Below are 27,443 nucleotides of genomic sequence, written 5' to 3'. Positions count from 1 at the left end.
TAGCCCTGCCATTCCACTGTATTCCATCTTTCAAAAAAGAAAGACAAGATTTTTAATATTACTTAACAATATGTTAAAAAGTAGCCAGTCAGGCTTCAGTGTTAATACAATATACACTCTATAACAGATCGATAGTGTGAGTATTGTTCTTTTCATTCGATTCGATTCTGAAAGTAGTCTGATACAAGCTGGCTACAGGATGAACGGAAAAAAAAAAGAGAACTGAGGAGAAAACAAACAAAAAAAAAAAAAAAGAAAGAAAGAAAAGAAAAAAGAAAAAAAAACCCTAACACTTTACAGAACAGTTGTTTTAATGGAACTGAATAACCCAGCATGAACAATCGGTCAAGTATTAGCCGCCGTCCTGGTGTGGACCAAGTGGCCAAGGGGAAGGACCTGAAGTGCCCTAGTCCCGTTCCCTTCTCAGCTAACTGTAATGAAGTGCAAAATGTTCGTATCCACAAATACTGGGAATAAAAGGCTCTTTTTTTTTTTACTTCTTAATTTTTTTTTCCGTTTGGATGTTTCACATGGCCTCCATCCCAAACAAACAATCGAGGATTTTGATAGGAGGAGCAACTCGGAGATATTCGATACAGAAGAAAACAAGAACGGTAGAGTGGCATTTTGTGGTGGTGGTTGGTTTTTTTTTTTTCTTTTCTTTTCCTGTCTGTCCTTTCCAACCCCTCCTCCCCCTCCCCCCGTCCTCCGTAAGTACTGCAAAGCTGAGTGTCTGAATTCATTTGAGGAACCATATAGTGACGAGGACAAGGCAAGGCATTGTGGGTAATGTAGGTCAGAGGAGCAGTTGGTTGGAGCGTAGCAGCACTGGGATCAGCAGTCAGCCTGGTAATAGGAGAGTGAGGGAGAGGAGAGAGAGAGAGAGAGAGAAGATAGAGAGACACAGAGTGAGAGAGAGAGGATCGCTGACTGAATCCTGACGCTCTCTGTAGGAGGATCTCGTCTCGTCTCGTCCTCTCGTTAGTGAGCCGCGAACGTGGCCTTTTTCAAGCTAAAGTTGGACCAGTTGATGGATAGCCTCTGTCTTGTCTGTCGAGCAGAGTCCAAGCAGAACCTGAGCGGAGATGAAGAGAACAACATTTAAAAAACAAAACAAAAAAAAAGTAAATCGTTATCACTGGTTAAAATGCATCAGTCCGTAAGCGAGACACGCACCTTTTAAAGCATTCTACCTCACGCTCGGTCTCGTCTATATCCACGCTGTCCAGGTCGATGTCCTTGGGCAGGAACACGTCGTCTGAAAACGCGAAATGAAGACACACCGGTTATTACTGTTAAACAGCACGGAATAAGCAAACGCTAACAACTTCTATTTATACAACACGTTCGTTATTTCTCTCTCTCGCTAACCATGAACACTCTTGGAACGGCGCTCGGCCAATCAAATCAGTAGACCGCAACTATCCGTTGTATAATGCTAAATATTCAGAATACTGAATTCATGCCACTGCTTTCATGGCTCTGTGTTAGTTAGAGTTATTGAGAATTTGTTCAAACAAATTTGCATGGCAGTAATAGCAAGACCACATTACTGCAAAGTGTCTTAAAAAAACAAAAAACAAAAGCCAAGCAGAAAAGCAGCGCTCAATGGGTTTTCAAAAACCGGTGAAGAGTACAGTAAGCATGCAGCGACCTGTATCGTACTTAACTATGATATGTCAGAGCCATATCACTCTGCAGTTCTCATCTGGTATCCCAGTGAAGCTAAGCAGGGTGGACTACCTGGAATGGTTGCTGCTGTAAGTGGTATTAGTGAGACCAGCAGGGGGCGCTCACCCTGTGGTCTGTGTGGGGCCTAATGCCCCAATATAGTGACGGGGACACTACTGTGAAAACAGCGCGGTCTTTCGGATGAGACGTTAAACCGAGGTCCTGACTCTCTGTGGTCGTTAAAAATCCCAGGACACTTATCGTAAAGAGTAGGGGTATACCCACGGGGTCCGGGTGAAATTCCCCCATTGGCCCTTCTCCATCAAGGCCCCCTAATAATCTCCATCTCTGAATTGGTGACATCACTCTCCTCTCCACTAATAACTGGTGTGTGGTGGGCGTTCTGGAGCACTATGGCTGCCGTCACATCATCCAGGTGGATGCTACACACTAGTGGTGGTTGAAGAGATCCCCCCCAATGCCCCCAATACTATGTAAAGCACTATATGTATATGCTAATGTAACTGTAACTAACTGACTTACCTATGGAGTTATTCATCTTGTCTGCCTTCTTCTTCTTGTTCTTCTTGGCCTTGCTTTTGGGTTGGGGAGACTCCGCCGGCACGGCTTTCCCGTTCTGCTCGACGGCTGGACTCTCCATCACGGGCGAGCTCCTCTCCTCCTTCACGCCGTTCTGCTGCTTCTTCCCGTTCGTCCTCTCCTCCCTCTTGGTTTCAGTGAGCTGCTCGTCGGCCGGCCTGGCCTTGACTTTACTTTCTGTGTGCGACGGGGCAGATTTGGAGGTGGGTTCTGTTGGTCGAGGCGTTTCGAGCGGCCGTTTTCCCGCCTCGCCGTTGGTTCTGCAGCTGCTGTTGGGATGCTGTTTGGATTTGGACCTTGCAACGGTGGGTTCTGAGTGCAGCAGGGTGCCATTGGGCAGAGGGGGCAGGGCTTCGGCAGGTTTTTCTTTGCCGCGTCTTGGGCTTGTTGAGCCGATTTTGGCTTGGGGTAGAGGTATGAGCTCTTTAACGGGCTCTTTGACGGGCTCTTGGAGGCGGATGAGGCCGTGTAGCAGGTGCGCTTTGCCATTCTGCATGTTTTCCAGAACGTTCTGTGCACTCTGGCGTAGCGGCTGAGGGTTGTTAGTGGGAGCGGGTGACGGAGACGGCGTTTCGGGCTTGACTGTTGCTGTTGGAGCTTCTCTGGCTTTGCTTTCCCTCTTTTTCTTCTTGGAGGAGGTTGTGTTGGTGGTGCTGGAGGAGTTGTGGAGCTGCTGCATCTCCTTCAGACGGAGCAGCTCCTGCTTAAGTGCTTCCTCCTCCTCCTCCTGGTGCCTCTGCTGTGCCTCCAGAAGCTGCTGTTGCTGCACCTCCCGCTCTCGCGCCTCCGCCTCCTGCCGGGCTTTTTCCTCTAGCTGAAAAGAGCAAACCATCTCAGTGATGACAAATATTATTCTGAGCAACACATTTTCAGGATGTGCTCACCAGTAGTTCTGGGCATGCACAGGCCCAGAAGGCTAGGTGAGGACATGCACTCTGAATAATTCAGATGGAGTATAAATCATCACTTGAGGAATACGTGTATAATTACTGAATGTGTCTCATCTGTCACTATGAACAATTTGTTTTTAAACCCAACTTATTGGGTTAAAGTGTACTGTGTGTTTGAGTCTCATTAAAGTCGGTCATGTGCAAACCTGAGGTTTTGCTTCATTGATGAAGAGAGAGAGAAATAGCGAGAAAGATATAGATAGAGAGAGTGATCAAGAGATAGAAAGAGAAATATAGAGCTATAGATAGAGAAACAGACAGAGATATACAGATACAGAGAGAGATATAGAAAGAGAGACAGATAGAGAGAAAGAGAGAGATAGAGATATAGATAGAGAAAGAGAGAGAGAAAGAAATAGAGAGATATATATAGATAGAGAGATTGAGAGATAGATAGATAGAGATACAGAGAAAGAAACAGAGATAGAGAGAGAGAAATAGAGAAATATAGAGAGATAGATAGAGAAAGAAATAGAGATACACAGACAAACAGAAAGAGAAACGGAGAGAGAGAGAAGGAAACAGAGAGTGAGAGAAATAGAGAGATATATAGATATAGATAGAGAAAGAGATACAGAGAGAGAGGCAGAGAAATATAGAGCTATAGATAGAGAAATAGATAGAGATAGACCGAGCTATACAGATACAGAGAGAGATACAGAAAGAGACAGATAGAGAGAAAGAGAGAGATACAGAGAAACAGAGAGATATAGATAAAGAGAGAGAGAGAAAGAAATAGAGAGAGAGATATATATATATATATATATATATATAGAGAGAGATAGAGATACAGAGAAAGAAACAGAGATATGGAGAGAGAAATAGAGAAATATAGAGATAGATAGAGAGAGAGAAAGAAATAGAGAGAGAGATAGATAGAGAGATACAGAGAAAGAAACAGAGATATGGAGAGAGAGAAATAGAGAAATATAGAGAGATCGATAGAGAGAGAGAAAGAAACAGAGTGAGAGAAAGAAACAGAGAGAGAGAGAGAGAGAGAGAGATAGATACAGAGAGATAGAGAAAGATAGGTAGATATTTTAATGATCCTGAGGGAGATGTGCAACATTTAATAATATATTGAACTTGTTCAGTACTTCATGTGATTTCTGTGAATGTTGAGTTTATCGTGCAGCACTTTGCTGCCTTTTTAATTTGCTTCAGAAGTTAAAGGTGATTTGACTTCTTCGTTTTCAGCACAACACTGAGGTCAAACTGCAAATAGCGAAATGTGGCCTATTGTCAGCCGACAAAGTGCCCTATATGGTAGATGGACCCCATAAAACGGCCCCCGAGCTTGGTGTCGTACTCCCTGTCCATCCTGACGGGTCGTGTTTTTCTGTCTGTTTTTACCTTCTTCTGTTTGTGGCGCGCTCGTTTGGCCGCTTTGGCGCTGGAGGCGGGTTTGTTGCCGCCGCTGTTGATGAACTGCAGTAGATCCTCCACTTTGCGGTTGTCCTCCAGCCCGTCCCGCTCCAGCTCCTCCTTCTTGGGCTGTTCCTCTTTACGCTTGGTGAGACGCAGCCGGAGCTTCTCCCGCATCTCGGCATAGTTTCTACTAGTGGGAGCTGCGGGGGGCTACAAGCAAAACAAACAAACAAGAAAAAAACATATATTTTATATATATATATATATATATATAAGTCAAAAATAAAAACGAAATCACAAAGATGTGTTTGGTTTTTTTATGTAAGCAGTAAGACAAATCATAAGACTGGATTACTGTCTGAAACAGCGTTTAAGATCGAGTACGTAAGCTCCCTCACCCCTCCATGGCCAAAAAATTCACAGTAGCAGCAGTCGCAGTATTTTCCTTCCTTCTGATTGGTGGACGTGGAGGTGGAGGAGCTGTGTTCCGAGCTGCTGTCTTCGTCCGGACTCTCTTCGTAAGTCTGGTGCTCGTAGGCTCCGCCCCCCTCGCACCGGTGACCCTCGCAGTCCGGATCACTGCCGGGCAAACACCGCAGCGTCGTCATTTAAACTCACTGGTTATTCTGTAACTTAAGATTCAAGTCTTTCCCAACGCTAGAACGGTTTCACTCATCAAATAACTTACATTATGATTTAATCACATAGCAGATGAAGAAGTTAAGGCTACTGGCCCAACGTCAGCACCTCAACGGTATGGGTGCTGCGGGACCTTTAGAGAACTCCTAGGTCATGTTGGTACCAACAAAAGCAAACAACTAAAATCTCTGGCACTTCCTAGCTTTTACATAACGCAGCTATACAGAACTGCCCCACTGATGAACCGAAACAGGGTGGGCACACTGACCTGCACACACTGCTGGGCCCGCTGATTGGCCCCTCCGCCGAGATGGGCGGCTCCCCACCGGGCACACACAACGTCTGATGCGCTTCGAGGAAACCCGGGGCCGGAGCTGCTGTCTTTGTTAAGGGCTGAGCGGCCATGCTGGGGAGATGCGTGCTGGGGACGGGCGGGTGGGCGGCGCTGCTGAAAGGGGGCAGAGACGCCAAACCGGTGGGGCTGTTTCTAGGAGCGACGGGGCCAGACTGTATATGGTCCTCTTTAACTATACTGTGGAATACTTCACCTGAGACGAGACAAAATAAAAATAAAAAATGATTAAATGCTAAGAATAAAGTCACGGTGCGACTGAAACAGATACGTACGGTTAAGTGATGACGTTTGTACCTAGCGCGGCGGCTCTTTTAGCTGAAGCGTGGATGTGATTGTTACTGGACTGGACAGTGGTGGCGGTGCTGGAGACCGAGGAGATGGCCGACGATGTAGCCATCACCACCTCGCCCGCCTCCATGAAGGCATCTTGGTAGTTGAACAGACACTTCTTCTTCTGAGGGACGCTCTTCTTCTCCTTGCCCTCGGGAGCCGGAAGGGACGAGGAGGAGCTAGAGGCGGGGGAGGCGGAGTCTAATCCTAAGGGTACGTCAAGAAGAGTTACGTCAAGAAGAGGTACAAACTCCACAATAAATGAAAAGAAAAAAAAAAAAAAAAAAAAAAAAAAAAAAAAAAAAAGAGTGGGTAAGTGGTTAGTAATTATTTCATAAAGGATCAGGTTATAATCTGTGGCATTAAAAAAAAAAAACTTTACAATCCATAAAAGGCAACATCTGCAGATATCTGGGCAGGAATTTCCTCACGTCGATGTGTAAAGAATGGGATTATCCTACCTACAACGCTGTGTGAATATTATATTTTAGAGGCATGTCTGTGCTTATGTATAACGTTAATGAGAGAACGCGAGGAGAAAGGCGACAGTCACCGGGTAGCGGCTCCTGCAGCAGTACGCTCGGGTTCCAGTTCTTCATCATGTGCGTGTCCCACAGGTTCTCGAATTTGAGTGAGGGACAAGACAGAGAAGCGCTCCAGTCTCCGGCTCCACCGCTGAAACAGCTTTGGTACACGTGCTCAGGCAGAGCCGGGCTGAACACCTGCTGCTGCTGCTGCTGCTGCACTCCTGTGTGATTGGATACCGGTGCTGGCGGGAGAGTCTACAACACACACACACAACGCAGGCACACACGTACACACACGCACATTAGCAACATATTAATAATAAAATATTAATGAATACTTTTTTTTTTTTTTAAAACAAGGTGCATTTCTCACACCAGAAGTTCAACAGCAAAAATACGAACATAATAAAAGTCACAGTAATTAAAGGGGACAACATCTAAAATAATATCTAAATAAAGAGGGGAAAAAAAAACTAAAGAAAATCAGTTCTCAGTTACTTTACATTTATAACACTTTGAAGACATTATCCGTCAATCACTAACTCTTCAAAGGAGTACTGTCTCTGTCGGTCTTTAAAAATCTCTGTCTGTCTGTCTTTTCATATCTGTCTGTCTCTCAGTGCATTTCCTTCCAACAGTGTGACTTAAAAAAAAACAGTTTTTAAAAAAAAAATAATTTTAAAATGTGATTTAAAAGGAATCTGTTTATGGAGCACTTGAACTTTTACATATCAGTGCAGCTGAAATAAAGTTCCTGTTTATTGCTTCAGAGAGCTGAAACCATGATAAAATGGCACCACCTGCTGGTAGTGAGGTCACAATGCAGTAGTGCAAATGCATTTACACAGTGTGTGGATGTGTGTGAGAGAGAGAGAGACGAGAGAGAGAGAGCGCGAGAGAGACTGGAGAGAGACTGGAGAGAGAGAGAGAGAGAGAGAGAGAGAGAGAGAGACTAGAGAGAGGTTAGACAGAGAGAGACTGGAGAGAGAGAGAGAGGCTAGACAGAGACTGGAGAGAGAGAGAGAGAGAGAGAGAGAGAGAGAGAGAGAGGGAGGGAGGGAGACTAGAGAGGATAGACAGAGAGAGAGAGAGACTGGAGAGAGAGAGACTGGAGAGAGGGAGAGAGAGGCTAGACAGAGACACAGAGAGAGAATGAGAGAGTGATAGAGAGAGACAAGAGAGAGCGCGAGAGAGCGACAGAGAGAGATGAGAGAGAGACAGATAGCATGATTTTTATTCGAGGATAATAAGTTTTGGCCTCCTTAATTGAACATAATCTGTTCCGATTGGTGAACCGAGACTGATTCTGATGCTTTCAGTCTGATGATGATTTGATTTATTTATCAAGACTTTAATTCTGTTCGTATTTCACAGTTCACTCGAGTTCACAACTGGCATCATTCTCAATAAAAAAATTTTTTTTAAATGCAAACAAAAAGATACACATGATGATAACAGGTTAGAAAATAACCGACACGTGCCGACAGTCTGCGAGTGTGTGTCATGTGTGAGTGTCTGACCTTGCTGTGTGAGAGGGGAGGGCTGGAGTACAGTGTGGGCAGCAGCGGCCGGGGCAGATGGGGCAGGTTGTGCATGGGCAGGTGGCCGTGGATGTGGGGGTAGAGGTGGAGTGCAGGGTGAGCTGGACTCTTGTCTGTAAAGAACTGATGGGGTGCCGTGTGCAGGTGCCGAGGAGGCAGAGCGGCGGTGCCCAGTCCTGCTGTACCGCCGTCCACGCCGCCCTGGTTACACACGTGACACTCACACGGGTGCTGCACCTGCTCCACCTTAACATGGAAACACAAAACATCCATGGGACTTGCCTAGATTTAGATCTCTATTTATACTGTAACTATATTCCACCGCTACCATCAAATTATTTGGACATTTTATCCGAGTCCATGTTTAAATATTATACGGATAAAAATATGTCGTCATTCCGTAATGGATTAAAAAAAAAACCCTGTGGTGCAAGAGAAATGAACTACTTCGTACATGCTGTTATAGGAAAATTTTGGCGTTAAATAGCTACATCATTCAAGCCTTTGTCAGAAACAAAAAAATAAACATAATAAAAATCATTCAAATAGTTTAAAGACATACCTGTGTATGTGTGTAAGAAGGAGGAGGACTGTCTCTTTTCCCACAGGAGAGCTCCCCCTGCTGGCCTGAAGGCTGAGTGCTGCTCTCACCCCCCCCTTCCTCCTCATCTCCCTCAGAGGAACTGCTGCTGCTCCCTCGTGGAGACTACACCAGAGAGCGAGAAAAGGAATCAAACGGCAATGCTCTAGGACTCTAGGAGTATGCACAATCAGTTACGAGAGAACGACATTTCCTTTCGATTAAGCCGTACAGACTTGGTCTTGTGTTAATGAAGGCTTTTATCGCTGCTTTTTTTTTTTTTTTAGCTCGGTGCAAAAAAAACAAACAAAAACTGTAATCTTGACGTCAGTGAATTAGTTCGTCGCTCAGTGAGATCTTAAACTGCTCTGGCTTTTGCGAATATTTCTCGTCATAAAAGCCCTAGAGCACTGGTTCTCAAACTGGGGCGATCGGAAAGGGCTGCGCAAAACACAGACAGGGCGTCATTTGGGGACGCGGTGTATTTTATTGCTTTTCAAATAGAATGTGTTTAAATGAAAAACCCCGCATGCACTCTCCCTCTGTATCTTCTTTTTGCTGGGGAGAGGCGGAGCTTAGCCCGCCTTCTATCCAGCTGTCAATGCAGACGACCGACTTTTCAGACCCCTTCAGTGAATTTTTTTTGGCACCTTAGCGACCAAATATCCCCAGTACTGTCCTGCAACCCGCTGCACTCGCACCGCTCTCTGCGTCTGCTCTGTGCTCTGGTCAGTGAGGGTCTGAGAGCCGGAGATTTAACAATGTCATGGATGACGAGACGTCCTTCGTCCGAGTTTACATGGTTCATATGTGAATGTTTTTAGAACGCGAGACGAATGTTTTACATGTAAAATAGTCCACGTTGTTACAGCCTAGTTCTCTTGTTCAAAGTAGTTTCAGTGCTCAGAAACATTTTCGACTTCCATACCTGTCCGTTATATTACTTTTATAAAACTAATAATAAAAAAAAAAAATCACTAAAGTTATGAAAAGTAATTAAAAAAGTACAAAAGCAAAAAATCTATCAATCAGAACTAGTTTATAGGTATATAGATAGATATAGATAGATAGAGTTTATATAAAATAGATAATCATTATACCTAGTCTCCTCCAATATGGGGGATGGGGGGACGTGACACATGCTAGGGGAGGCTTGGGGGGGCGTTAGTTTCAAAAGGTTGAGAACCTCTACCCTAGAGCACATCTGTGGACAGGGGTCATGAATTCACAGACTACCTACATAAAGCTGACACAAAGTGAAAGCAAATAACGTCTTTTCGGATAACACGTCCTTCCCCCTTTAGAGAATTTTCTGCGCGTGATATGACTGATGTTTTAGCGCAAAGCGAGTGGATCTCGACTGCTCCGGCGTGAGTGGAGATCCCTCCTCCTCCTCCTCCTCCACCACGTCTAGTCCTTCTCGTTAATAATTTGCATGCCAGAAATTCCCTCCAAATATAAAAGTCAAGTGTGCAGACAAACTATTTCAGATATTTGACCCTGACCGGATCAATTCATCTCCTGGTTACAAATCACGATCGCATATATACACAGTGAATCAGGGCTGTGAGATTATAAATCTAATAATCAGATTTTCCATTTCAATTTCGATTTCCGAAGATTCCGGAGACGAAATAATCGAGATAATGTCCGCCCCTCCCTAAAAGCCCGGACTCGCTCCCCACGGCGTTTTTAGTTCAGCTCGAGCTGAGATGACAGAAAGAGAGAGAGCCATTAGTCGACGAGAAAGATAAAACCGTTTCGGCCAATTGCAAACACTTTGGTTTCAAGGAAATAACGTTTGGTACAGTCGGAAAGCTCGTTTCGCCTAGCGTCATGACGGCAGGTCTGAATACGCTCGTTTCCTTTCTAGAGCTCACTAATGGTGAGAAACTACCGGCTGATCCAAACCAGGAGACAGTTTAAAGTTCATTTCTGGCGATGCGATACGATTAGCCGAAGCACGTCACGTGACCTGCTCCGCTCGCTTACAGGAGAGACATACAGTAAAAAGAGATACACTAATGTAACAGCTCCATCGCTCGAATAAGTAAGGAAAGCACGTGTCGAGGCATAGGGATCTAATTGAAACCACCGATTGTGCCAGCTCTGGAGATGTTAAAGAGGTGTATATACCTAAATGTACAGGTAGCAGTAACAAATCTCTAATTGTTTATAATGTTATAAAAAAAAAATAAATAAAATAAAAAAAAAATACACTTCCTGGAAATAAAACAAAGTCATCAGTAAGGTATACGTTTCTTTCCTTTTCTTTTGGTACTTACTTTACAACCAGTTCGATCAGAAGTACCCCAAGCGCTTACGTCACCGAGTACATATTTAGAAACGTAATGTGAATTCGATCTCGCGTTACAGTTCCAATAACGCTCCTCCTGAAGACCGAACGCGTGAACAAATCAATGAAGATAAACGCTAGTATCGACTCGCTAACCACGGTCCAGCCAGAGAGGAGTCTCTGTAGCAGAAATGAAGAACGCTTTCTTCCTCAAGGTAAAAATCTATAATGTGATAAACCGATTTGGACACACGAGTCCAGCACTCAGTTATGCTCAGAATACTTTACAGGTACGAACGGACGTGCTGCGTCCCAGTTCGCCCGCTATCCGTCCTAAATAGTATCCGAGATCAGAATTAGCACGTTCCCGAATCGAGCTATGTTGAAATGAGGGTTCCCAAGGTAAGTAGTACCCCCGGATGGTCTAATATCTCCGGTAGATTTTTCGAATTGCGGATCCGTGGGCGCTTTTTCAGCTAATATCGGGCACAACTCTTTGCATGAGGGAGGAGGAGGAGTTTTGTGACCGAATTCAAAGCTGAAAAGGGTTCTGATTTGTTATGTAAGGAGTAAACGTGAGGAAATGCGACCCACCTCGTGTTTGAGCACCGTGTTCTCTCCTCCTCCGTTGAGCTGAGCGTGCAGGCCGTTCATGCTCGCCACCACTCCGGCGTCCTCGTACCTGCTCAGGGGGTAGATGGATGGCAGCGCAGGCACTTCGTCAACGTCGTCGTCGTCGTCGCTGCCACTTGAGAGAACAAAAGGACGTCATGACAGGAACTAACTTTCCTCACGGACGACTCGACTCGACTCGCCTTCGATCGACAATGTCGAGCGTAAATACAAACAACTGACACGTATGACGTGCTGCTCATGAATAAATTTGGCAGGCGGCTGGTGGGATAAGAAGAACAAAACACTTCGGGAGTGAACAGCACTAGCTGCTTAAAGGCTAACTAGTCGACCTGGGAGCTAAGGATCTCACAACATGACTCACAACGTGGGTGCTCCGTCTTGGGGCAGGAGGAGGCGTGGGTGCTGCTGGACGGTGATCGGGGAACTGGAGGCGGATCCGGAGCCGGATCCGGAGCCAGAGCCGGAGCTTCCTGAAGACATGCTCGGAGGATGAACCTCGGACAGGTAGTCTCGAGGAGGCTCCGCCTGCAGTGGCAGCTTCAGGTGAAGCTCCTCCCCGACCGGGGCGTCCATGATGCCACACGTGAGGATGTGAGAGAGGCTGCAATCGTCACACGTGCACCTGGTGAACAGACAGACACAAAGGGGTGTGAGAAGACCTGGGGAAAGAAAAGAAAACATTTCGAACTGATGTGACATTTGGTTGTCACGTCAACGACGTGAAGAAAAACCCGACTGCACAGTGGAGAACCTTCCAAATTACTGTCCTAGACTGCCGCGATTACTCTAGCTACGGACATGGACGTGTCGAACACGTGAGCCGCTACCAGCTACGTTGTTCGCGAAGCCTGAACGTCACCTTCTCCGATAGTTGCAGTTGGGACAGTCTGGAATGCTGAGCCGAGACGACAGCATCTGCTTGACCGTGTCCGTGAAGGTGCAGTCTCCTGCTGGAGACTTCTTACTGTTCTGTAGGAACTGTTACACACAAACGGGAAAAATAACGTTACCGTACACGTCTAAATGACGAGCCATTTATTTCCCGTTCAAGGCGTCTGCGTAACGTTTTTAATTTATGAGACGAAGACGCACGGAGTTACCTGCTCCTCGAAGAACCTTCTCTGTTTGAAGATCTCGCCGTCTTCTTTAAGCATCCGCTGCTTAGTTCTTAAAGACATCTGGCATGAAAGAGGGAGGAAAATCAAGTTTAGACAACGGCGTGCAAGGCGAACGTGACTTATAATAACGAATGAAAAGACGCCGGACGAACAGAGAACATCTCACGTTTTTACTGATTAGAGACTTGTGTGGCTCGGTGCGCTGATTCGTGAGGTTCTGGCCTTCCACTTTGAAAAGCAACTGGAAATCAGAAAGAGAGACAGCGAATGAATGAAAGATTAGATCAGAAAAGGCACATCAGATTTTGTTAGGTAGATAGCAGCTAATTCAGGAATTAAACCCAGCCTGGACCGACATTCCAAACAACTGGTATGATCTATTGATAAGCCAGACAGTCGCAGACATGAAGTTCCTAGCTGTAGAACATCTCCCCTTGCTAGTAAAGGACCAGTCTTTTTTTTTATAAAAGCTCCCAATGAGCTAGAACCTTTTCCAAATAGTCACACTAAAGCAGGGGTGGGCAATCTTATCCAGAAAGGGCCGGTGTGGGTGCAGGTTTTCATTCCAACCAAGCAGAAGCCACACCTGAGTCTATTGAAAGCCAAGATTGACTGATGAAACAGGTGTGAATCAGGTGTGGCTCCTGCTTGGTTGGAATGAAAACCTGCACCCACACCGGCCCTTTCCGGATTAGATTGGACACCCCTGCACTAAACGGATAATCTCCCGGACTGATCAAATATAACGGCTCCCCGAGTGTCTAGGCCTCACTTTTCACTCTCTGCTGGTGCAGCGTAATGTGTTTACTGGGATTTCACCTCCACAGACAGACGGTTTATGACTAGAGATCGACCGAATAAAAATAACAATACTGTCAATTTCACTTCCACCTTGCATACATAAACAAAACAACTCTGAAAGAGTGCAAAAATTAAAGCACACTGTTACTAAAGTGTCTTTTGTTTTTTAAACAATTTACTTGTTTTCTAACAAATAAACAAAAACAAAAAAACAACACTGTGATGGCGGTCCTGCGCGCAATTCTCGAAACGCCCACAAGATGGCGCCATTTACTCGGTGGATACGATATTACAAAACCGATATCCGATTATGGAAAAATGCTTGAAAGCGCACCTATAATGGTTTTGAAACGTGCCTAATTTTGATTTAGAGGTCTCGTACAATAGATTCACATGCATCCGAGGTCAAAAAACACTTAATGTACTCATAATTGCTCAAAAACGACTCGACGTATGATCCGTCCTAAAGGATTCGTTCTAAACTCCTCCGTTCAGACAGCATACTCTGTTCTGGTTGGTCAGAGGTCCCAGTTTGTTCTGATTGGTCTACCGCTATCAGTGTGTTTCAAAAAGGAAATGCCCGCTCCTGTAATGAGTTTCAGCTCCTTCTGTCTGATGAAGACCAGCTTTTTGTTACAAACCTACGTAGTTCATTACAGGAAGTAAGTCTGGAATCACTAACGACTCGTTTCAGCTGTTCAGAATCGGCTGACTGGCTTGTTGCTAACAAAAGGAGGACAGGGAGGAGGCGAACAGGGAGGAGGCGAACAGGGAGGAGGCGAACAGGGAGGAGGCGAACAGGGAGGAGGCGAACAGGGAGGAGGCGAACAGGGAGGAGGCGAACAGGGAGGAGGCGTCCACGCCCCCCCCCCATCTTGTAGCTAGAACTGTACATGATGTCATTCCAAGCTCTGAGTTCCCACTTCCAACGGCACAAATCTATAGTATCTAGCTGAGATTATTCACTGATGCAAAGGGCATACACTGGGTTTTCTGTTTGGGAAGTGCCATTCTTGTTGCCCGTGCCTGGTGTCTTTCGACATTTCACTGCAGTAGGTTGCATCAGTTATTTTAGTTGCAGAGTATAATCAATGTCAAGCTTGACAGACTCCATTCTGCTTATCCCAGGGGATTTTACCACAGCGCACCTCAACCACAAACTACCTAAATACATACAGAAAATGATTTGTGCCACTAAAGAAAGCAATACACAGACCCACTCGCAGATCCACCTCATTAAAATCTGCTAAGCATTTAGTTAGCACAGCCTCTGCAGGGCTGTTTTTACTGCACAGACCGGAGTGCTTGCGAACTTGCGGCCACAGGTCTGGAGGCGTGTAGCGTCTGTTGTTGTTGCTGTACTGCGATGCCAGCCCGAAACGTTGCATGAATGTTAATAGTTCGTTACAGGAGAACGCTTCAAGCAGCTTTTTATGAGCTTTACATGCTCGGACAAAGCAAACAGAAGACATGCTTTCATAGAGGCGTCGTCCATGTTTGTTTGTTTTCTGCTTCGCACGTGCCAAGGGTGGGGGAAATGACCTTATTACGACTTGCAAATTTCCACTTACTGTACAAGCCACCTCGAAGGCACGTATTAAATGACCTCCTCCGGCACTGTTGGATAAATAAAACCTGCATCCTCTCAGAAACAAGAAGCGCTAAAGTGCTCCACCTGCTCGTCCACGTAGTCGTCTATCCTCTTTCTGCACTCCGTCCACTCCGCCGCTACGGCCTTCATCTCCTGCTCGAGGGCGTGTAGACTGTCCAGCAGCGCCTTGTACATGTCCTCACTGTACGAGTCGTGCGACGCCGTGCCCTGCCTGGATCGCAGAGAAAAAAAAACGCTGTGATTTCAATCAAAACGCAACCTGACGGATTAACAAACCCGACCGACACGGGTCGGCCGTGTACGAGCGGAGCGTACTTGAGCTGGGCGACGAGAGCCGGCAGGCTGCCGTGCAGGATGGGCTCGGAGAACACCAAACTCTCAAACAGGTGCTTGTTGTGGAGCTCCCACGTCACCTGGAACTTCTTAAGGTGCTCGTTCTCCTGCAGCACAACAGCGAGGGCGATTCAAAACGTTTAGAGAGAGAGGAACACATGACGCACTGCGTTATAAAACTGAAAGTTAATCAACGGACAGGAAAAAATATTTTACTTGTATATGAACAAATACACACTTACGGCCAAAAGTTTGTGGACGCTCGACTGAAATGTTTTCTCGTGATCTCAAAAACCTTTTGATCTGAAGGTGTGTGATTAAACGTGTGGAATCGGTGTCGTAGACCAAAATATAATCGCGCCGGCGTATTCGTTTCTTTCATTAGAAAACTAACATTTTATTTACAAACAAAAAAAAGAGAATACATTTCTGGAAATTCTAGACAAAAAAAAAAAACGGCGTCTACTTTAAGAAGCTAAAATATTAAATTATTATTTTTTTTTTAATCACGACATAATTCCCATAGTTCCATTTGTGTTACTCCAGAGTTTTGATGACTTTATTATAATTCTAAAATGTAGAGGGGAAAATAAAAATAAAGAATGAGTGTGTCTAAACTTTCAACTGGTAGTGTGTGTGTATATATATATATATATATATATATATATATATATATATATATATATATATATATATATATATACATACACACACATACACACACATACATATATATCTATATATATATATAGACTGTAATAAATTCACTTACAAATGCAAAGCTGCTGTACCGAATGATCATAATAACAGACAACAGTGTATTGTGGGTATTGTATGTAATCACCCACTCTATTACGTACATGGATATAATTACGTACGTGAATTTAATTCCCTAAATCCATCTGTACAGCTTTAATTATCGTCAATATTGAAAGAGTAGCGTTCTTACTTAAAGACAGGCTCATAAAACTAGCCAGTCAATTAAAAAATGATAACACGCACGGTCCCAAAGCGGCTTTACAGAAATCCGTGTCTAAACAAACTGAATAAATAAATAAGTAAGTAAATAAATAAAAAACACTATGGGAAAATTTTTTGAGAGAGTTAACAGAGATGATCTCTGAACATCCGAAACAGACCAGCGTGAGCAGGAAGCTGCTGATGGTCCTGGCTGCCTGGCAGAGGGCGCTGTACTCCTCCAGGAGCAGCGAGATGAACTGGTGCGCCTGTGGAGGGCCGTGAGTGGCCCCTGGGCCTTCGGGTCCCGCTGACAGGTGCTTCAGGAGCCGGACCTTCATCTCCAGCACGTATTCCCTGGCCTGCTGCTCCAGCCGCTGGTACAGCTGGTACGGGTCCTTCTCACACAGCCTGGCCATGGGGGAAAACAACAAGCCAGACTATTCGATTACCAGTGGACTAGGGAGTAGTGCGAAAAAGCAGACACAGAACAGGGTGAAGGTTATGAGTACGGGCTACTGTGAGGTAATTCAAGTAAATGTTAAATATAAAAACATTCTCACACGCAGTGGTCACGAGTGTCACCTCTTACGCTGAGTACAAGCAGTAGGCCTTTTTGTGTTTACATTAAAAAGTAGAAAAATCTAATCATTATCACCGACACTACACTAATCATGTGCAATCAGATGTTTGGTAGATGTAGGTGTTTTTTTTTTTTTAAACTATTTGTACTATTTTTATAATTACGCACGTATCGGGTTTTTATAGACTCTGCCGTACATGAACGTACATAAACACTTCCGGTCAAAAGTTTGTGGACGCTCGACTGAAATGTTCTCTCATGATCTTAAAAACCTTTTGATCTGAAGGTGTGTGATTAAACGTGTGGAATCGGTGTCGTAGACCAAAATATCATCGTGTCGACGTGTTCGTTCCTTTCATTAGACTAAAACGAACATTTTATCAACAGAAAAAATACCGTTTTTAAACGGACGACTCGGAGGGTAATGTTTTCCGGAAAGCAGCCGATAAGAGTCCGGCGTCGGCGGGAACTCCTTTTAATCCTGTTTAAAAAGCATCTCGGGGAAATTCCTCAAGAAATCGGGTGAGAAGACACCGAGAATACGTTTCTGGAAATTTCTAGACAAAAAGGACGTCTACTTTGAAGATGCTAAAATATTAAATTAGTTATCACGACATAATTCCCATAGTTCCACTTGTGTTCCTCCAGATGTTTTGATGACTTTATTATTATTCTAAAATGTCGAGGAATTTTTTTTTTTTTAATAAATAAAGAATGACTGGGTCTAAACTTAGTGTATCGTATATGGACGCTCCAAGCAAGAATGAGACTATTATTTTTTTTTATTTATTTTTTTTTTTTAACACCAGTGTTTTAAATCACAGGAGAAATAAACGGAAACTTGAGCTTCCACCTAAAGAGATCGAAGCAGAAAAGGGAAGGGAGAAAAAAATCAAAAATAAGAGAAAAAAAAATGTAGTGGGACGACGTGGAAGCTGTCTGTGATCTGCTGTAATATAACAGGAATAACACACTTCATGGCGTGCTGTTATAAGAAAATAAATCAACTTAAGGATAGTAGCAGTGAGTCTGCTTCACGTCGGGCTGCGTCACATCAGCTTTATTCCTTCACTTCTACAGTAAAGTATTTCATTCATAGAAAAATTAATATCGCTCAGAAAATATTCAGACAAAATGTCCCTTTTTTTTTTTTTTTTTTGCCTGCACTGAATATCTCCCTCTGAACTGAGCTAGAACATGCGTCTGAGACGGAGACAGTACCTGTCCACCAGCTCCTTCATGCTCTCCTTGTCCCGGTTTAGAGGCTGGTCCTGGTCGTCGGCCAGCGGCGTGCCGGTCTGCCGGTAGATACAGCGCACCAGGTAGCGCACCTCGGACCAGTGATTCTGCAGCTGCTGAGACTCTCGCTCCGACTCCGCCGTGATCTCCCTGAGGAGCGGAAGCACCAACGTTTCATTCACCAACACCGTTAACCGCACTTAGATTCCTGCCGCGTCATCGTCTAACCCTTTATCGCTTCGTTACACGGACGGATTCATCCTTTACCGACCGATCTAACCGTCGTCGGAGTGAACCGGACTGGACACGCAATTCTCCGTCACAAGGTTTCATCATAATCGCATGCTTCCGACTTTAAAATCCACGTCTAAAAACGACGCTCGAGGTTAAAAGTGTTGGGTTTTCTAGAACGGCAGCTCCGAGGGTAGCTCGTTGCTATAGCAACGTCTCCTTCATTCACGGGGACCTGTTTAGCGGATTCTCCGTATAATCGAAGACTGAAACGAAAGGTTATTTAATAAAGAAAGGTTTTGTGTAAGGAGACGTGTTTCTGAACGTTTTCGGAAGGACTCGGCATCTGTAACGATCTAGAAGTTTTCCATCACGGGAAAGCCTTATCTTTAAGTGAGGGGGTGGGAGAAAAGAAAAGAAAAAAAAAAAAAAAAAAAAACTTCTTCCTTGGACGTTCCACAATAATTAAATGATTAAACGATAAAAAGAGCAACACGGCGATCGTATATAAAATATAAATTACGATCCCTGGCTAGAAGAGTTTTATTAGCTACATAATGTACATGTGCAAATTAATACCTATTCCTAATAAGTAGGATTTATGCTCCTACTGCTAAGTCTCCCCGTAGAGACTGTCTCATTATAACGCAAGAGTAAAATGGCTCCAATAATAATAATAATAATAATAATAATAATAATAATAATAATAATAATAATAATGTGCATGCTGAATATTACAGCGTATAAATGTAACCCCATGAGTGTTTACTTTTGGTTTGAGTGGTGAGTGTGTGTATGTGTGTAAGTGGTCAGAGGTTGTGTCTGTTAAGCTCCTGTACCTCCTCTCGCTGCACGCCTCACAGCCGCACACGGTGTCTGTGGAGAGCGGCGTGCTGAGGTCCGGTGTGGGTAAAGTAGGAGCGCCGACCATTAGCCTAGCATTGGGGCCTGCCGAGTCCTGGCTTAATCCACCATTACCCATGGGCATGCGTAACAAAAAGTCCTGACTCTGCAACGAGAGACAGAGAGACGGAAAGAGAGAGAGAGAGAGAGAGAGAGAGACAGAAAGAGAGAGAGACAGACACAGAGAGAGAGTGAGCGAGAGTCTATTACAGAGCTATGTGTGCGGACGACATTCCTTACAAAATGGGTGTGGAAAAGCAAGGCGGATACAGTGACGAGAGCAAACCACGTTAACATACGTAGGAGGGATAAACAATCATTAGACTCAAAATGTCAGGAAGGAAATAAATAAATAAATAAATAAAAAACACAAACAAATCATTTCCCACTACAAAGGGATTCATCTTATGATTTTAATACTAAGCTTTATATACAGCTGGAGCTAGGACACGGCTACTGTAGGGGTCTGTATCGTGGTACAGCACAATACTGACCCGGTCATTTCTTATCTCTTCTTTAGAGAGAGATAAACAAGCACACGCTGAACGGATCGGGACGTTACCGGGACGTACCATCGAGGTCTGGTCAGAGGGGGGCTGCCGCTCGTCCTTCTCTACAGTGCGTTTGCAGTCGGGGCAGACGTAAAGGGGCAGCTGGAGGGCGCTGGAGGATTTGGGCGACTGGCCCGTGCCGTTCTGACCCGAGTCCTGCGAAACGGCGTCTTTGCGCTCGCTGCGACAGAGCAAGCAGCGATCGCCCGTGGTGTACGGCGCCCTCTGGTTCAGGCCGAACGTGAACGGGGTCTGAGAGACGGACGGAGAGAGAGAGAGAGAGAGAGAGATAAAGAAAGATAGAGTCAGACAGAGAGATAGAGAGAGAAAGAGAGAGTGAGACAAAGAGTGAAAGATAGAGAGGTAGATGGATAGAGAGAGAAACAGGCAGAGAGAGAAACACAGAGAGAGAAAGAGAGAGAAACACACACAGAGAGACACACAGAGACACACAGAGACACACAGAGACACACAGAGAGAGAGACACAGTGAGAGAGAGAGAGAAACACACAGAGAGAGACACACAGAGACACACAGAGAGAGAGAGAGAGAAACACACAGACACACAGAGAGACACACAGAGACACACAGAGAGAGAGAGACACAGAGAGAGACACAGAGAGAGAGAGAGACACAGAGAGAGAGAGACAGCGAGAGAGAGAGAGAGAGAAAGAGAGAGAGAGACACAGAAAGAGAGACACACACAGAGAGAGAGAGAGAGAGACAGCGAGAGAGAGAGAGAGAGAGAGAGACACAGAAAGAGAGACACACACACAGAGAGAGAGACACACACACACAGAGAGAGAGACACACACACACAGAGAGAGACACAGACAGAGAGAGACACACACAGAGAGAGAGAGAGAGACACACACAGAGAGAGAGAGAGAGAGACACACACACAGAGAGAGAGAGACACAGAGAGAGAGAGACACAGAGAGAGAGAGAGAGAGAGAGAGAGAGAGAGAGAGAGAGAGGGAAAAAAAGGGTTAGTGCTGGGAGATACTAATAATAAATAAATAGTTTTTTTAACTTTATGAACGATTCTTCATTATGATTTAAAAACGTTTGTTGTTTTTACATAATGAATTTATGATTAAATTGTGTATTTTTTAAAAATTATTTTTTATTTATTAGAACGAACTTTGGTAAATGCAAATATAGTAACAGCGTTATCTACAGCAAACAGTGCAAACAATGGCTCTTTAAAAAAAAAAAAAAAAAAAAAGGTTCTTTTCAAACCCAAATGTCTTCGGTGTACAGCACAAACAAATGAACTGTCCATGCCGTTCCAATAGTTTTGGAGGGGACTGTATGGCAGGTGTACCTGATTAAATTTCAGTTCAGAAGAGAGACAGTGTTTTTGTTTTTTAATTCACTATTGGTACAGAATAACCTGGAAGAAACAGTATGTAGAGCATGGAGAGGAAAAAAAAAAAAAAAAAAAAAGAGTAAGCTGTTAGCAAAAGTTTATTAAGTCACTGTGAAAACACGTTCGGAAAATTCCGGTCCGGATTGCTTGTGTTCGGCTGTCAGTCATTTTATAAACACTATTTGGGCCACCCGAGATGCAGGGGGCGGAGCTTCGCGAACATGGGTGGTAGGTAATCGTTCAAATGTCGAACCATACCTAACCTTGGCGGAAGAAAAAAATGTATAAAATAAAAAAATATTAACCCACCCATGTACACAAAGCTCCGCCCTCAAAACTGAGCTGAACTAGAGTTCGACTGCCGTGATGATCTCGGACATTCAACTGCTTGGAAGCCAAATCACAGCTCTATAAACACGCAACGTCTCCTCATAATCATTTAGGACGTGAAGAGGCGTCGGGGGCGTGGCCGATCCAAATCCAAACAAACAAAATAGGGTGGGGTTTTTCGGCCGCAGCGAGAGCGTGAGAGGTCAAAGATGCAAAACTGAGTGTAAAGAGAAAAGTATGAGGCTTTCAGCACAAAACGCTGTGACAAAAGTAAACGTCCGTGATCCTAGGAACACCTCATGCAAACACGGAGATTTGCTGATTACCTGAAGGACTCCGGAAAAGTCGGAGTTCACAGGGCCTTCGGAAAACTGGGGCGTACCGTTACCTGGGACCTGGAAGAGACCATGCATGTCAGAAACTGCATCTCACTCTCACTATCTCTCTCTCACTCACTCAGAGACACAGGAAGTACTCTTCAGAAAGCCAACTGCAGTGTGGAATCCTATTATAGTTGCTATATCAACAACAACAACAACAACAAAAATAAATAGATAAATAAATGACAGAACGTGCATGTGTGTGTGTGTACAGGGAATTCAATTTAAGGAAATGAGGTAATCAGCTTGTTTTATTTAGATGTACACACTACTACACCAGCTATTGTGTATTTCCCAGCATGCCTCTGTGTAACGTATAGAAAGGAAAAGGAAACTACGAGACGAAACATTCGTACATATATCCATTCAGTCACATGTCTACTGTCGGGCACCGCCCCTCACGCTCTACCTTTCCGGCACTACAAATGAGACGAAAGCGTGGAGAAGGCAGGTTATAGTCTCTCTCGCACATCATTCTTACGTTAGAGATTTAACAAAAGTCCTGCGAAAGCCGAAGACTGAACTGAAGTCAATAAATGTGTTTTTTTTCTTTCTGAGAAGGTGGATCGAAAACATTAGCGCTGTAAACAGAAACAGAATGAGTGACCGCCCATGTGTTTAAAATCCCCGGCTTACGATCTGAAGTGGTCGATTTTTTGTTTACAGCACGGTGTGGTACATTGTAATTCTGGAATCTGATTGGTCAGAAGGTGTGAGCGGCTCAGGTTCACAGTAACGCGCTGGTTCCGATACGTTACTGTTTCTATAGTAACAGCTGGTACACGAGGACTCGTACGGCGGACACACCACGTAAGCTAATAATAAACTGATTTTTATTTATTTTATTTTTTTTGTAGTTGTTTAACAAAGAAAAAGACACCGTGTTGACATTTACTTGACGTTTATGGAAGGGGTCTCCAGTGTCAGCGATTTGTAACAGTCAAAGATTCACAGCTCAGGAAAGTCTTCAGGACAGATGAGGTGACGCTCTCTGGTTTCTCGGTAAAATGACGAGCGGGGTTGTTTGAGAGGAGGAGAGACAGATAGAGAGAGAGACAGAGAGCGAGAGAGAGACAGAGTGAGAAAGAGCAAGAGAGAGACAGAGAGCGAGAGAGAGACAGAGTGAGAAAGAGCAAGAAAGAGCGAGAGAGAGTGAGAAAGAGCAAGAAAGAGCAAGAGAGAGAGAAAGAGCGAGAAAGAGTGCGAGAGAGAGGCCGGTGAAGGAACGAGTGTTTATCGCATCTATAACGCAAGTGATAACAGGAACGGATGTGTCTCTCGGACGTTCCGGAACATTTCATGGTAATTAAAACCATTACATCTATCAGCGGAAGAACACTGCACACCGCGCTGTGAGGTGAAAACAATGCGTAATAAGTTGCGCGTCACTCGGTAAATCATGTTTATTTCTTCTCGTCCCCTTTCGCAACAGCTGAATAACGACATGAACGCATGTTTTAAAAACCGGACTCGCTCACCACACGGCCTTGTATTATTTGATCATACAGTGACACCTCTGCAGCATTTTTCCGGAAACTCGCTCCGAACCGCTAAAACACTGCAGGGTCTGTATATCCAACCTGTAGCCCAGCGGTTCCCGAACCCCGACCTAAATCGATTTGAGAAGAGGAACAGGAACAATCTGGAAATTGGCGCGGTCGGTACGAGATGTAGTCGTAGAGAGACTGCACCCCCCCCCCCCTTACAGGAGCCTTTAAACTGAGAAAAAGACAGTGAGTGTGAGGACAGAACCCCACACCGACTCCGCTACATGGAGAATAATAATCACACACTCGTCCGTTTCCTTTCCTCTGTATCCGTGCGCTTACGCGGAGAAATACCTCGCCGTGCCTTATTACATTACGCTAGCGGCCACTGCTCGGGTTCTGGGCGAGCCAGACCACGGAACCGGGCAGCACCCTGGAGCTTTTACTCGTCTTGCTAATAAATGTAAGATTTGTCCACCTGGGTGTCTGGCAGAAATAAAAATATTCTGCACGTCCCTCTTTAGTAAAACCGCGCTGATGATGATGATGACGAGTCACATCACGCGCATGGCGTGAAGCCAGCTCTACAGCGCCGCTGACGTCACTCGTCCTGAGCTAACTCGATCGCCGTGTCATTCTAGAGGGATTTAAGATGATCTCACAAACAATACCATTAACCGACACACACACACACACACACAAGCTGTGTGTAGGACTGTACGGAAACGGATGTGTTTACACGATTTATTGCTGAAATCGTACCACTGTATAAAACACGAGAGCCATGGTTAAACCCAGCTCCTCCTTTTCGAAGGTCAAGATTGCCTACAGATGCCGTTTCCGTGGCAACAGAAGAAAACACAGGTTAGACACAGAAAGGAGGCGTGGCGCGGTATGACGTGCTTTTTACACGTCTTGGGAGTTTAATGAATCTTGTGCGCTAGTAACGTTTCATAAGCATGTAGTTAGCCTGAGCAAGCGCGAGTGCGAGCACGTCAGACTCCGAAACGTCTGATCACGACCGGTCCGTGGTAATCATGACGCCGGCTTACCGTACGATACAAGGATGTGTATTATTATTATTATTATTATTATTATTATATCTTCTCGATGGAGTCTGTGATCGTTGTCGTCTTCTAACAAAGTTTCTAATGTCGTCTCGTCTTCGTGTCCTCGATGAAAGATCAGCACGTCGTTGGTGAACGGCTCGGGCTACGAGACGTGGTGTTCTAGTAGAGTTAAACATTAAGACATTAAACGAGGAGTTATACGACAGCGCGAACGTTCCTGAAGACGGAAAGATCAACTGTCGTCCTTTCACGCTGATTAATCCGAGCGGTAAAAACCACAGGTCGAATGACTGAATTGCCGATCAAGATGATCGGTTATCCGCAAAAACCCACACAGGCAGGCTGTTGAGAAGGGTACGCTGTACGAGAGCGGCCTCTAGAGGTGAAATAAAAACTGTCATTGACAAATTTTGTTGTGCTATTTGCAGTGTTTTTTTGGAGGTTCTTTTACTTCATTTTGTACGTCTCTGTTTTAAGTTGTCATTTGGAGCGCTACTTTTTGGTTCAGTTTGGACGTGTATCTTTTATTTACTTCAATACTTATTAACAGTTCATACATATTAATATTTATTTCATTTTTAAAAACAAGCACAGTACATTTTCATGGTACAGGCAGTGCTGTTTATTTTTGTCATAAACTTCAGCAGTATTTCACTTGTGTTGTGTTTTCATTCAGTATCAGCGAGCGTTGGCGGTAAAAACGAGCGTCGTGAAGGGCAACTTCACTCCCAAGCGTACACCCTACCGAAAAGAAGTCTCTGTATATCTCAGTGCTCGCCGAACTAAACCGCTCTCACGTCCGACAGTGAAATTAACAACCGTTACATCGCACCTGAAAACGTTTTCTTGCTTTGTTTTTTTTTTTTTTAAACGCCGATGGCCGGATGCCGTCGCTCGGCTCAGCTCACGCTCCCTATTAAAGATGTCGCACGTCGTAGGAAGACGCCGTAGGTCCTCGTCTTGAGAGCAGACGTCGCGGCACGTTTTGCTTGGATTCGATTTCGTTAATATGTAGAATAGGCTGCTTAACGGGGTGTACGTCACGTAGTATCGGTATCAGATAGTTCGTATAGGAACTTGTGTCAGAACGATACCCGATTCGTATCGATGCGTCCTTAGCTGCGACTTTTTCAGCGGTTCACCCTACTTCGTTCATAAACTATGCTCTTAAAGCCACTATATGTGATGACATTTCCTGCAGACTCCTTGCTGTAACAACTTCCTGTCTCTACACAATAACAAAACACACACACACACACACACACAAAGGGCAGTCATCGGCCACAACTGGCCTTTATTTACCAAAGACAAATCATGTTATGTTATGTGACATTATTGACAATACAAAGAAGAGGAAGAAGAGGAGGAAGAAGAGGAGGAAAAGGAGGAGGAGGAGGAAGAGGACAAGGAAGAGGACGAGGACGAGGAAGAGGAGGACGAGGAGGAAGAAGAGGAAGAAGAGGAGGAAGAAGAGGACGAGGAGGAAGAAGAGGAGGAAGAGGAGGATGACGAGGAGGACGACGAGGAGGAAGAGGAGGACGACGAGGAGGAAGAGGAGGAAGACGAGGAGGAAGAGGAGGACGACGAGGGGGACGAGGAAGAGGACGAGGAAAAAGACAAGGAAGAGGACGAGGAAGAGGAGAAAGAAGAGGACGAGGAAGAGGAGGAAGAAGAGAACCAAGAAGAGGACGAGGACGAGGAGGACGAGGAAGAGGAGGAAGATGGGGAGGAAGATGAGGAAGAGGACGAGGAGGAAGAAGAGGAGGACGAGGAAGAGGAGGACGAGGAAGAGGAAGAGGAGGAAGATGGGGAAGAGGACGAGGAGGAAGAAGAGGAGGACGAGGAAGAGGAAGAGGAGGAAGATGGGGAGGAAGATGGGGAAGAGGACGAGGAGGAAGAAGAGGAGGACGAGGAAGAAGAAGAGGAGGACGAGGAAGAAGAAGAGGAGGACGAGGAAGAGGAGGAAGATGGGGAGGAAGATGAGGAAGAGGACGAGGAGGAAGAAGAGGAGGACGAGGAGGAAGAAGAGGAGGACGAGGAAGAAGAGGCTGCAGTGAACTCTGCAGACACACACCTTGTAAACAATGCGCGCGTGTGTGTGTGTGCGTGTGCCAGAGAGGCCGATGTATTTATTTATTTGTTTGTTTGTTTATTCTGGGTTAGCTCTGGGCAGATCCAGGTAGAGTGTGTGTGTCCTGAGAGCTCTGAGCTGGCTGATCATCTATGCTGTTCAATCAGCTGAAATAAAACAGAAATGTCAACAGCTAATCCTAGCCTTTTTTTTTTTTTTTTTTTTTTTGGCTAGCTAACTCCATCCTTAGCCAGGTTTGCAAACATGCTGCACTACCGCCTCCTCCTCTTGCCTCAAAGCAGATATTTGCGTGCACATCTGTCTATGTGTCAGCTGAAGGAGCTTCTGACAGGACTGAACTGTCACTGAATATGGACATTTAAGAAGAATTCTTAGCTAGCTGACATGCTAGTTAGCTCATTAGCCAGGCCCCGTATCTCAGAAAAGCCGGTTGGAACTCTGACATGTTATTACAACCTGTAAATTGGTGTCGTTTACCTCTCCATTGAGGCCCGAGTCGACATTTCCAGAGCTCCCCGTGGTTAGAAAGCTCCTGGTGGAGGCGGCTGTTGCGGCGGAATGAGCAGCCCGGGCCGCGGCTGAAGCCTCGGATTTTCCTGCCGTGCTGCTCGCGCCGCCCCGCTTGTTCTTCCTGCGCTTCGCTCCTCGCTTCGCGTCGGTGGGACTCATTATTAAAAAATTTCCAGCCACACAATGAAACAGAGACAGCTTCTTTTTTTTTTCACCCGTCCACAACAGGCTGCGTCTTGGCTGGGACGTCAGGCTTTTAATCCCGTGATACAATATATACTTAGATATATATATTTATATATATTATTTTTCTAGAAGAAAATGTGAAAAGCCTAACCCGATCTACCCAGAGTTGCTAGCAAGACTTCAAGTTCCAATATG

At 45.0% G+C, this 27,443-nt stretch overlaps 1 protein-coding gene across 2 annotated transcripts; it reads right to left on the bottom strand.

The window, feature by feature from the left end:
• On the bottom strand, positions 1–27,443 carry fam193a (family with sequence similarity 193 member A). 2 transcript variants are annotated; one of them, XM_017464681.3, is made up of 23 exons: positions 27,030–27,443; positions 21,850–21,918; positions 19,843–20,073; positions 19,207–19,376; positions 18,119–18,286; positions 16,497–16,725; positions 15,340–15,464; positions 15,088–15,235; positions 12,778–12,852; positions 12,594–12,671; positions 12,353–12,471; positions 11,855–12,115; positions 11,452–11,605; positions 8,544–8,687; positions 7,961–8,227; positions 6,467–6,695; positions 5,878–6,120; positions 5,497–5,776; positions 4,988–5,168; positions 4,575–4,799; positions 2,215–3,085; positions 1,177–1,258; positions 1–1,075 (listed from the first exon to the last, which is right to left on the bottom strand). In XM_017464681.3, the coding sequence occupies exons 1-23, from the start codon at positions 27,219–27,221 to the stop codon at positions 982–984; spliced, it is 4,635 nt and encodes a 1,544-aa protein (XP_017320170.2). In that variant the 5' UTR covers positions 27,222–27,443; the 3' UTR covers positions 1–981. The 2 variants fall into 2 exon arrangements, with proteins under 2 accessions (XP_017320170.2, XP_053535870.1); XM_053679895.1 differs by lacking the exon at positions 21,850–21,918.

Source organism: Ictalurus punctatus, chromosome 3 (genome assembly GCF_001660625.3).
Source record: "Ictalurus punctatus breed USDA103 chromosome 3, Coco_2.0, whole genome shotgun sequence".
Classification (NCBI taxonomy): Eukaryota; Metazoa; Chordata; class Actinopteri; order Siluriformes; family Ictaluridae; genus Ictalurus; species Ictalurus punctatus.
This window is presented reverse-complemented; position numbering and strand designations above follow the sequence as displayed.